General features: G+C 38.8%; 1 protein-coding gene across 3 annotated transcripts in view; it reads left to right on the forward strand.

The window, feature by feature from the left end:
* LOC126697403 (uncharacterized) overlaps nt 1–12683 on the forward strand; it is a 60845-nt gene extending 48162 nt beyond the window's left edge. For 2 of the 3 annotated variants that reach the window (XM_050394394.1, XM_050394395.1), the window contains exon 3: nt 12437–12560. In XM_050394394.1, coding sequence (XP_050250351.1) covers nt 12437–12538 — 102 coding nt within the window. In that variant the 3' untranslated portion in view covers nt 12539–12560. Of the gene's footprint in view, nt 1–2882; nt 3722–12436 lie in introns of those variants that run through there. The other variant, XM_050394390.1, reaches the window with a different exon arrangement.
* Nucleotides 12684–13136: the final 453 nt, after the last annotated feature.

The raw sequence follows: 13136 nt of genomic DNA on the forward strand, positions 1-13136 counted from the left end.
ACCATAGCTGATCAAAACCCGGGATTTCTTAAGCTCCAAGTATGGTCCGCCAAGCAGCATGAACATAAGCTATCCAGTCAGTGTATTCGGAAAAAACCAAGGTTAAAGAGTCCATGGAAGAAACCAATGTGAGTTTGAAGCTTCTAATAGACAGAGAAAACCAAAGAGTACTTTATGCAGAAGCGGGCAAGGATTTCATGGACTTCCTCTTTCACATTCTGGTCCTTCCGGTTGGATCTTACATTCTGCATCTCAAAAAGCAAGAAATGGTTGGCAGCTTCCATAACATTTCCGAGAGCATTGAAAATTTGAGTAGTGCTTACCTCAAACCAAACGTGAAGAAAGAGACTATCCTAAACCCCAAAGTACACCTCTGATGGTACTGGTGGTGGCGTCCCTCACCTATTACCAAACATTGAATCATCCACATCCACTAAATTCTACTGGTGTTCTAATTCCAACCGAAACTGTGATATATATGTGGCTTATGATTTCAGCTCAATCTGTTCTCAGAAAGAATTGAGAACAGAACATAAAATTATTATGCAATTAAGTGATGTGGTATTGAAAATTTAAGGGCTTATGTATTTTTTGCTTTCCACCAGATGAACGGTAGTATTGAATATTTAAGTGCTACTTACCTTCAACCAAACGTGACCAAAGAGAGTCACTTGAAGCACAAAGTATACATCTTTGAAACTGGTGATGTCCCTCTCCTATTGCCAGATCATAATAAAAATCCAGGAAATTTATAGGTGTAATAGTAGCTACGGCTCCAACAATTGTAATCCATACATGTCTACTGACAACAGAGCAATCTATCCTTTGTGCCACGGTTCTATGACCTGTAATGTAAGTTTGGATATTTCTCCCAAAGTTGGAACGAGAAGTCAATATTGAAATTTAATTTCTAGGTGCCAAATTTGTATAGGGTTGCCAAAACTTGGTTATTTTGTTGCGAAGAAGTTTTAAATGTCAGTTAAATCTGGTGTTGCATGATATATAACTTTCTTGAAACCTTAGGTTGTTTTTTCCTTGGAAAAATATTTGTTAAGCTTGAATCTGTTTTAGTCCCGAAATTTAAAAAGTTCTCGTTTATTAAAAAATTTCAATAAAGTCCGTTCTTCAATTTCCTTCACACAGTAATGCTTGCTGACTTGGTAAATGGAGTATAGATGTGATTTCTATTACCTGGTCTTTAAAAATTTGGTAGAGAGATCGATCTCTTAATCTCAAAATTCTCTCTCCATCAATCTTTCAATTTTTTTTTTTTTTTGGGTTGGAAATGGAAAATTACTGTAGCTTTTGAAGATTCATGTTGGTTATTTTTTCATTTTTTTTTTTTAATATCTTTGATGATTTGTATATGTATAAACCAAGCTATAGGAATAGGTGCTAGTAAATTCAATAAATATGTTGATAGTTAGGTGAAAATTTTCATTGTGGGGGGTCAAAACTCAAGTAGTTCAAGAAGCCGGGTGTACAAAATGACTACTATTTGGCCACATCTTGTCAATTCTAGGTGTCACTTTAGTTCATTTAATTTGTATTTGATTTAAATGTTACTCTTATTGTTAAAATTTAAATGGAATTTGCTTACATGGCATAGAAATTAGTTCACACATTAATTTACCTAATTTGAACAATTTTACTTGATGGCATGGTGTCATTTTACCTAAGTTTGTGCCACATCAACTCTCAAGGACTAACCCAATCCTGAAGCACAGCTAATTTTGAATGGAAGAAAAGTAAGAAGAAGGAGGTGACAAATGACAAAGTGTTCGCACAATTTGGAGTTGAGGGACCTCAAGGGAGAAATTACACTTTATAACCCTAAACTATACCCTTATTACACTTTGCTTTCTAAACTTTTTGAATGCAAATTTTGCACCCTAAACTATAATTCTTCTAACACTTTGCACCCTAACATTAAATTTATTGTTAATTTGGATGGAAATCCAAAGTTTAGAGTGTAAAGTGTAATTAAGAATATAGTTTATGGTGGTAAAGTGTGATTTATTCTTTGTTTTTAAGGGATTGAGAAGGGGAGTAATTGGGTTTTTTCACATGATATCATATTTTTCCAGCCAAGTTAACAGCGAACTTAACGTCGGGATGCAAAGTGTTACAAGGGTCATAGTTTAAGATGTAAAATGTGCATTCGAAATGTTTAGGGTGCAAAGTGTAATCTGGAGTATAATTTAGGATGATAAATTGTAATTCTCCCAAATTTCAAGTCGCCTAATTGGGTTTTTGCATTGGCTTTGGAATGGACTAGAAATTTTGATGGTTTAAGGGGCTATGATTCTCATAGGTGAATGGGCCCTATGGAAATGGTGGCTGCTTTGGATTGCTTCAATGGGTTTTGCAAGTTTCAGAGATTGGGTAAGCTTGATTGTTTATGGAGATGAATGTGTGGGAAGACAGTAATTACTACGGGTGTCCATATCTTATTATCTTTCATTTTTACGTGGAAGTGAGACACGTAATATTTATTTGATTTTATATGTTACATGTTTTATATTTAAATAAAAATGTAAAGATAATGAAAATGTTACATGTTTTATTTGAATATAAATATTTTCCTCATACATATATACAGACTATTGCTTTATTTGCCTCTTGACTACAGGAAAGCTTTTTTCTCTTTCTTTAATATATTTTTCACTAAATTGACTGAAAGATTTTTTTTTTTTTTTTTTTTTTTTTTTGCTTATAAATTGACTGAAAGATTAAGGCTTACAAAAGGGTATGTGCTGATTACTTTATCTTTACAAAAGAAAAAGAAAGGTTTCGGAATTTGCGAAACCCTTCTTGTACATGGAAGAATAAGAAAAGCAAAGAGATTTATTCACAAATTCACAATCAGTACTTTTCCTAGTCCTCAACCCGTGATTGACAATGAACCGTGGTTCACCAATAGTCAGATTTTTTCAGTATTCCTCTTTTTTTTTTTTTCAAGGATCTCAGCCCGTACCATAGCTAATCATAATCCGGGATTTCTTAATATGGTCCGCCAAACAACATGAACATAAGCTGTCCAGTCAGTGTATTCGAAAAAAACCAAGGTTAGACAGCGTCCATGGAAGAAACCAAAGTGAGTTTGAAACTTCTAATAGACAGAGAAAACCAGAGAGTACTTTATGCAGAAGCGGGCAAAGATTTCATCGACTTCCTCTTTCACATTCTGGTCCTTCCGGTCGGTTCTTACATGCCGCTTCTCAAAAAGCCAGAAATGGTGGGCAGCTTCCATAACATTTATGAGAGCATTGAAAATTTGAGTAGTTCTTACCTTAAACCATACGCGAAGAAAGAGACTATCCTAAACCCCAAAATACACATCTATGATAGTACTGCTGGTAGTGTCCCTCGCCTATTACCAAACATTGAATCATCCATATCCACTAAATTCTACCGGTGTTCTAATGATTACAGCCGAAAATGTGGTAAATATGTGGCCTATGATTTAAGCTCAATCTGTCCTTCGTGCAAGCTTGCTATGAGCAGAGAGTTAAGTTTCGTAGACCAACCAAGCGCAACAAATATGGAGTCCTCCAGTGGGGGAGGCTACGTGAAAGGCCTGGTTTCATACATGGTGATGGATGATCTGGAGATTAAACCCATGTCCATTATCTCTAGTACTATCACTCTGCTTAACACTTTCAATGTCAAGGAAATAGGGGCTCTTGAGGAGAAAGTTGCCAATTTGGGCATGGATGAGGTATGTGTAAGGTTGAATTTATTCAACCATCTAATTGGCTTTATTCCGTGCCAAATTTGCTTGTAATTCAGCATTTAGTAACCCTGTATTTAGGTGGGATTGTTGTAAGGGTAGTGAGTGAGATAGTGTGAAGATTGCTCAAGAGTGTGCAAGAAAACAGAGTGTCGCGGCTGGGACTCGCGACTGGACTCGCGGCTTCAACCCGCCAAAAGATGCACACGTGCCAAGCATGCTGGAAGATGAACAGTCATGCTAGCTGGAGCACTACAGGACAAAACAGGACAACTGGCCATACGGTTAACTCGCGACTGGAACTCGCGACTTAGTCAAGCCGCGAGCCACCCCTGTTTTGGAAAAACCTGACGTTTCGCATTCCACTCCACTTCAGTATAAATACCCTTTTAACCCACGATTGAAAGAGAGCTTCCAGAGAGAATTTTGAGAGAGAAACCCTAAAGAAAAACCAGATTGTTTCACCCACAATCTCTACCTTAGAGTCTCATCAAAATCCCTCACTCTCTTCCTCTCCATTGTCAAATCCTTGAGAGGCCATTATACCAAACCTGGTTCTCACCATTATCATCTCTGTGAGACAGTCGTTTGGAGTTCTAGGAAGCAGTTAGGAAGGAGCCAATCTTTATTGGTTGATACTACGGTGTAGTAGCGGAATCCGGAAAGCTAGAAAAGAAAAAGGTTCGGCGCAACCTCGTTGGAGCAAGAAGCTTGGAGGGCTTAGGTGCATTGGGTAGATTAGGCTTGGAGGGTCTATTGCTGTCCTTGTATCCCAATTGTATTTTCTAGTGGATTGATTACCGCTTGGAGGGCGGCGGAGAGGTTTTTCGCCGAGGTCTTCGGTTTCCTCTTCGATAACATATCTGGTGTTATCGCTGTGTTTGCATCTTCCTTCCTCTCTATCTCTGTCTTTACATTATCTGCTGTGGTTTATTTTGTTGTGGCTTAGATAGTTGTTTAATCAATATCATGTTATAGCATATGTTAAGTTTCCGCACACTAGTTGTTTAATATATTGCGTGTGTTGATTAAATTGGTTTTTGGGGGTCTAAACGTTCAAAAGTGTTTTTGTACACGTTTTTGAACTTACAATTGGTATCAGAGCGGGTACACAGCTGTTTGGTTTCATTGCCATTGTGTGAACCTTGACTCCCTTTCTTTTTGAGATGGATAGGTCTCAATCACTTAATGCACCTCCATATTTTGATGGAAGTAATTATGCATTTTGGAAGGTTCGTATGAGAGCCTTTTTATGCTCTATTGATGAATCCGTGTGGGATGCTGTTGAGATGGGTTGGACCAAACCTGAAGCAGCCAAATCCACATGGGATAAGGCAGCACTTACTGCATCTAATGCTAACAGTAAAGCACTAAATGCTATTTTCTGTGGTGTGTCTCCAGATGAATTTCACAGGATTTCACACATTATTATTGCCAAAGATGCATGGGAGATTCTGGAAACAACTTATGAAGGCACGAAGAAGGTGAAAGATACCAAGTTACAAATGCTGACCACTCGGTTTGAGGAACTCAAGATGAGTGAGGATGAGTCCTTCGACTCGTTCTATGGGAAGTTAAATGAAGTAGTTGTCAGCAAGTTTAACTTGGGGGAGAAGATGGAGGACTCTAAGATTGTAAGGAAGATCCTTCGATCATTGCCGGAAAGCTTCCGTGCCAAAGTGACTGCTATTGAAGAGAGCAAGGATCTTGACGACATCAAGGTGCAGGAGCTGGTTGGTTCTCTACAGACCTATGAAATGTCGCTGCCAAATCAACGGAAGGGTAAATCCATTGCTCTAAAGACCGTTAATGAGAAGGTGGAAGATCAAGGCTCTTCGGGAGAAGATATGGTGGACAAGGATGTAGCCTATCTTGTTAAAAATTTCAAGAAGTTTTTGAAATTCAAAAACAATGGAAAATTTGATGATAAGAGAAAATTCCAAAATTCAGGAAGGGAGAAGAGGGATTTCCAAAGGAAAGATGGAAAAGAATCCCAATCCACACAAGGTGTTACTTGTTTTGAATGCAACGGGCATGGACACTTCAAGAGGGAATGTCCTAACTATTTGAAATCAAAAGGCAAGGTGTATGCCACGACCTTGAGTGATTCAGACTCATCCGACTCAGAATCTGAAGAGAGCTGTGATGGAGAAGGGAACTATTCAGCTTTCATGACTATTGCTCATGTTGAGTCTTCGGATGAATTGAATTTGCTTGTTCAAGACCTTGGAGAACATAGTGAGGATGACTCACTAGAAATTGTTGAAGAATCGGAAGCTGAAGAAGAAGAAAGCACAGCTACTCTTCAAGAAAATTACAACTCACTTTTGGAGAAATCTGGTGAATACACAAGGGTGGCCAAGGCTGCTGTGAGAAAGATGAAGAAGGCTGAGGAGGACTACAAAAGTCTCCTAATCCGGTATAGGGAGGCCAAATGCGAGATTGAAACTTTGAATGGTGAGCTCTCCGAAGCTTACACTAAAGTTAGATTTCTTGAAAGTGAGGTTGTTCAAGCAAATGCAAAAATAGAGAGGGTCACCACCAAGAAGCTTGACGATGTTATATCTTCTCAAAAGAGCTTCTCAGACAAATCCGGACTGGGATATAGTGGAGGAAGTAGTTCAACTGGAAATGTCACCAAAGAAGTAAAGTTTGTCAAAGCCAAAGATCCAGTTGCAGCTGACCCTATTGATGTGAAGCTCGAGGTGGAGGAGAAGAAGAATGTGGTGGACCAACGGATGCTGAATCATCGTAATCAGTATGTGGGCAGGTCTGAGTCTCGTGCCAAGTCACGTCCTCGACCACAAAGAGGTCCTAGAGGAATGTATGTGTGCCATTATTGCGGACTTCAAGGGCACACTCGACCGAATTGCCAAAAGCTGAGAGCAAAGAACAGTGCTACTCCTCAAAGGTCAGGAGGACCAAGAACTGATAGGAGAACTTGGGCAGGGGATCAACCTAGAGAGCAAAATGGAGATCCCGGAATGATGGACGTGATGAAGATGATTGGTGCATTCACCAACTGCTTGGAAAGCTTCTCACGAAGGTTTGAAAGCCCTAACTCCCGTACCCAATCCTTTAAGGAAATCACCCCAAACGCAAGTGCCGTGTGGGTGAAAAGGGGTACTCATGCATAAGCATTACAACATGTCCATGCATTAATACTTCCTATGCTTTGTGACTATGTTTGTTCGGTATGCTTGTTGCTTTTGATTTTGTTTGTTTGTTTGTGAATTTTTCTTAATTGTGTTTTATCAATCTTTTTGTTTCTTGAGTCAAAAATCCAAAAATTACATAAAAATTTGAAAATCAAAAAGGCTTGATTGACTTTGTTGAGTTTTGTCTTAAAACTCGTTTTGCCTTGTACCTTTGTGCTAATGGCTTTGTGCATTTTCGAGCATTGCTTGTTTTCATGCACTCATATCACTATGGGAAAAATCTTGAAATCTATGTGATTGTTGTAAATAGATCTTCAAACTTGTCATGAATGATTAGTGAATGGTTATGTTGATCTTGAAACATGCATAGACTTGTGTCTATATCTCTTCCCATTTTTTATTTTTTTTGCTAAAAAGAGCTCACTAAATGTAAATCTCCAAATGAAAAGAGATATTGAGCTGCAAAAGCCTGTCGCACATTCTAGTATTTGACTAGGAAAAAGGGTAAGCGACCTTATATCAAAAGTGAAATTTCTTTCAAAAAGGCCAAAGGCCTGTTCTTCAAAGAAAAATGTTGTCTATACCTCTCACAATGAGAGATGATTGCCTCAAAAGATCAAAGGTTATGGCTGAAAGTGGAGTCAAATGAAAGGCTCCAAGTTATGTTATCAAGTTGTGTGGGAAGTCATATATTCATATTTCTATAATTGAGATTGGTCACATGATCTAGTGCTAATTGTGTATGCCTTGGTTGAATTGATCATTGAAGCTTCACATTAGACAAAGGACTATTTCATTGTTGATATCCACACACAACACACAAGTTTATGTTTGATAAATGCCATATTCATTTGTGTGATTGTACTTGATAAAATGTGTTTTCACATGCTCAATCTTTGTTAATTCAAGCACAAAAAGATTTTTGAGTGTTTTAGGTGTTTTTGGAAAGTATTTTGCTGGAAAAATCTGAAAATTTCAAAAATACAGTTTTGCCCTGTTTTGGCGGCTCAGTCGCGGGTATGTCAAGTCGCGAGCCTCAGCCGCATCTTCGCTGGTCAGTTTTGGCGACTTGTTCGCGAGTGGAAGGTCCAGTCGCGAGATTCACTCAGAGATTTTCGCGGCTCAGCTCGCGACTCACTCGCGGGTAGACCTTCCAGTCGCGAAAAACACTTAGAAAAATTTTTCAAAATTTTCCTCTTGAGTGTTTTGGCGGCTTGAGCTGGCGACTGTGTGGCGACTTGAACCAGTCGCGAAAATCGCGTGTTTTGCAGAAACAGGAGCAGTTTTTAAACCTCTTTCAGTTTTCCCTCGAACTTTTGTAACTGTTCATCGTCTCTTAAAACTGCTGTTTTCTCCCAAAACTCGTCGTGAATCCATTTTTCAAACCCTTTTGGTGCTTCGTTTCTTCTCCAAATCATCAAGAAAAGGTATGGGTTTTGCTTTCTCAAATCTCAGTTTCTTTTTCCTGCATATGTCTGTTACTGTTTGGACTGGTATTGTGTTCGTTATTCTTATCTCTATGTGTAATGGGTATGGAGTATCCTGTTTTGATATTGTTCTAACCTGTTTTCATGCTGAGCAGTCAATGTGTTTTTTTTTATTGTTCTGATTTTTTGCTGATTATTGAATCTGAGAATCTTTTCTGAAATGGGTTTGGTGTCCATGTGACTTACTCATTACTCTTTCCTGAATATTGATGTGTGGATGTTTGGTTTCTTCATGATTGCAATATTTTCCCCATACTCATGTCTCTGTTGGAGTGTTTTATGTTATCTGTTCAACATGTTTCAAATGCTGTTTCCTATTGCATATCATGGTCATGTTAACCTGTCTCATTGACAGTTGTGATGTATTTCTTCGTCTTGGTGCACTTTTACCAAATTTGATGCACGGATTAGTTTGTGTTTCTGTGTATTGTTGGAAGGTTTGGTTGGGTCTGTTTTTTTTTTGTCTGGGTTTCTACATTGAAATATTGGTTTTACTGAATCTTGTTGACAATCTTTTGTGGGGTATTGTTGCTTGGTTCTTTTCTGTTGGTCTGTTCTCTTGCAGATGTCTCGTCGATCTTCCAGGGGTAAAGACATTGTTGCTGACGAATCAGCATCCCCAGTTGCTAAAAGGACTCGTCTATCATCTCAAGCATCTCAAGATCCCAATGAGGATAGATTCAGAGTTCCCCTGAACTCACACGCCTACTCAAATGTGTTTGACATGTCAACAACTATAGTGGAGCGGGTAGTAGAGTTCAACACCTTAGGGACTACATTCATCCCTCGAATCTTTGAGAAACGAGACTGGGCAAACCTGTTCGGAAACTTTGATGATCCAATGGATGAACTGGTCAAAGAATGCTTCTCCAATGCATCTGATCTTGGACCTGTCCTCGTTTTCTGGGTCAGAGGAACAGAGTTTAGTGTTACCCCAGACTCCATCGCAGATCTTCTCCGCATCACCAGACCTCAGAATGTGAATTTAACTCCCTATGATGAACGAAATCCAGAGGTTGGGGAAATTCTACAAATCCTAGGACACGATCATGAGGTGTCTAGTGCAGGAACTTCCATCAGCACCGCAAAGTTTGCACCTGAGTTGACCACACTGAAATTGATCTTGTTCACCAATCTCTACCCACTGTCCAACACTACATTCATCAATCTTGGGAGAGCTATATTTCTGTGTGATCTCATTACCGGAGCCCCCATTGATATCTGTGCTCACATCTACTACAACTTGAGGAAGACCGCATGTCGATCTACAGCTCGAGGAATCATTCCATTTTGCAGTCTCGTCATGAAACTCATCCTAAGTGCTGGCATTACTCCTCCTGCAGATGGTAAAATGTTGACTCGTCAACGTCCTATTTCTTTGTTCACTCTTCAAGCGAGCAGAAGTCACTCCTCCAAATCACCAAGACATGCTCACATCTCTCCGGGTCCTTCATTTGCCCCTGACTCAGAGACACCTGCACATACCACATCTGCATCTCGTGATGTTCCTGAAGCTTCACCGGCTGGTATTCCGCAAGCACAAACTGCTTCTCCTACTGACAGAGTCGGCAGTGTTCTTGAGCATATTCAGAAACGGATTGATGAGCTTGTGGCACTTCTCTACTCCACAAACAACCATGTCCAAATGCGACTCGAGACTATGGAGAATCAGCTAGATGAGATTCAACGAAAGTTGGACGAGAGTCTTTAGCTATTCGTGACAAAAAGGGGGAGAGCATTCAGTAAGGGGGAGAAAAGTTCAAAGGGAAGTGTGCATAGCGATAGGGGGAGTACACACACACACATACTTTTGTTTTTGTTTTTCGTCTTATCTTCTAAACTTATGGTTCTTTTGGTTTTGATACACTGTGTTTTGGTGTATAACTGTTTCTAACTCTTTTCATATACTCTTGGTTTATTCTTTAAATATATTTGGATGATGTTATTCAGGTATTGGTTAGTTTGTACCCATATGCTTTTGTAAGCTTTGAGGGTTTATGTTTTATGCATAGTTTGTAGGCCTTGTGGTATGTACCATGCTTAAGTGCAGCCTTTATGCTATGTGAAATCAGTATTTTAAATCTAAATGTTCTGCATTGTGGTTTATGTACTGTCACTCTTGTGCCCTTGTAGGATTGTTCCTAGATGCATATGCCTTGTGTGCTATGCATTGGTTGAGTGTTGTACATACAAGTGTCTTGCCTTGGCTTGTTAACTTGTATGTCCTTGTGTTCATTCCAAGTGTGAATGAACACTGTGATCACTACCTTGTGGTGTTCACTTGGTTGATCAAGCCATGGTTTGTTCATTAACTCCATCTTATGCTTGATCTTATATTGCCTGTTTCATATGCATTTATAATTTTCTGCTTACAATGATCATGGTGTATTGTTGTGTTTCAGGAGTTTATGTTCATATGATTCAAGTCCTTCACAGCTTCTAGAATTAGGTGTGAGTGAGTTTTGATCAACTATTCCCAACTCACATGTTAAGTCTAGAGTCTGTTTTAGGGTTTTGTCACGGAATAGCCAAAGGGGGAGATTGTAAGGTTGAATTTATTCAACCATCTAATTGGCTTTATTCCGTGCCAAATTTGCTTGTAATTCAGCATTTAGTAACCCTGTATTTAGGTGGGATTGTTGTAAGGGTAGTGAGTGAGATAGTGTGAAGATTGCTCAAGAGTGTGCAAGAAAACAGAGTGTCGCGGCTGGGACTCGCGACTGGACTCGCGGCTTCAACCCGCCAGAAGATGCACACGTGCCAAGCATGCTGGAAGATGAACAGTCATGCTAGCTGGAGCACTACAGGACAAAACAGGACAACTGGCCATACGGTTAACTCGCGACTGGAACTCGCGACTTAGTCAAGCCGCGAGGTCAAGCCGCGAGCCACCCCTGTTTTGGAAAAACCTGACGTTTCGCATTCCACTCCACTTCAGTATAAATACCCTTTTAACCCACGATTGAAAGAGAGCTTCCAGAGAGAATTTTGAGAGAGAAACCCTAAAGAAAAACCAGATTGTTTCACCCACAATCTCTACCTTAGAGTCTCATCAAAATCCCTCACTCTCTTCCTCTCCATTGTCAAATCCTTGAGAGGCCATTATACCAAACCTGGTTCTCACCATTATCATCTCTGTGAGACAGTCGTTTGGAGTTCTGGGAAGCAGTTAGGAAGGAGCCAATCTTTATTGGTTGATGCTACGGTGTAGTAGCGGAATCCAGAAAGCTAGAAAAGAAAAAGGTTCGGCGCAACCTCGTTGGAGCAAGAAGCTTGGAGGGCTTAGGTGCATTGGGTAGATTAGGCTTGGAGGGTCTATTGCTGTCCTTGTATCCCAACTGTATTTTCTAGTGGATTGATTACCGCTTGGAGGGCGGCGGAGAGGTTTTTCGCCGAGGTCTTCGGTTTCCTCTTCGATAACATATCTGGTGTTATCGCTGTGTTTGCATCTTCCTTCCTCTCTATCTCTGTCTTTACATTATCTGCTGTGGTTTATTTTGTTGTGGCTTAGATAGTTGTTTAATCAATATCATGTTATAGCATATGTTAAGTTTTCGCACACTAGTTGTTTAACATATTGCGTGTGTTGATTAAATTGGTTTTTGGGGGTCTAAACGTTCAAAAGTGTTTTTGTACACGTTTTTGAACTTACAGTATGTAATTAATTCTATTTTCTTTGTTTCCTTCTTTTATTACTTTCCGTTCTAAACCATGATATTAAGAGAAACGAAATTTTGAAATAATGTTTCGTGATGTCTACTGTGAACTACTTAATTATCAAAGGGTCTTTAATTCTAGCTGGTACATGCATGTTTTGTGTGTCAATTCTCATTTGATCTTAACTTATTATAGTTTAATTTATATTGAAATATTAAATATTTCATTGCCTCTGTTTTTCCCCTTAACACCCGTTCATCTAAAAAAATAAAGACTTTTGTTTTTCTATGTTGAATTTTCAGTTTGAAATATGTCTATTTCAAAGTGGAGATTTAATATTTCAAAGATCTAAATATAATTAATAATTATTTTGCTCCTTAATTTATGTGGTTTATTGCTAGGGTGTGAAATTGCTCAATGCTTCTCTGCAGTCAAAGACTGTTCTGACTGATGTTTTTCTCCTGAGAATGGAAGCTGAAACAGGAAGTCAAATAGCAACCTAAGTGCATGACAGGAGTTCTGTGGCATTGCAAAAACAATGTTATTTTTTATTTTATTTTTTTATATTATTATTGTTGCAAATATGTTTTAAATGTTAGTTACTATTACTCATATTCTTGTGTGGCATGTAAAGGGTAATACTCTCTCTCTCTCTCTCTGTGTGAGTTAAGCAACATTATGTTTCATCAAAATGAGATCCAATGCAAGTATATGTAAGTTTCTGTTAGATATTAATTCTTTGATATCATTTTATGATGACCTCAACAATGAGGTGATGGAAGATGACTAGGGATAGGAGGAGGGGCTGAGCTAGAAATTTAATTATAAGCAGAGCTAAGTTAAATAATAGACTTGGAAAAATGGATACAAGGCACAACTTGTTTACCTAATGTTGAACAAACATCACAAATTTTCCTTGAATAGAGAGACTATTAAAAATTGAAATGCAAGAAGTTTAGGAAGAAGAAAAATACTAGCAAAAACCATTCATGTGAAACTTGGTGACTTGAAAGGTCTCAGTGATGTTTGCGACAAGGGCTAAAAATCTAAAAAGGCAAGCTTAGCCCAAATCTCCCCTTGGGTTCTTTAGAAGTATTTATT

This window comes from Quercus robur, chromosome 8 (assembly GCF_932294415.1).
Source record: "Quercus robur chromosome 8, dhQueRobu3.1, whole genome shotgun sequence".
NCBI lineage: Eukaryota > Viridiplantae > Streptophyta > Magnoliopsida > Fagales > Fagaceae > Quercus > Quercus robur.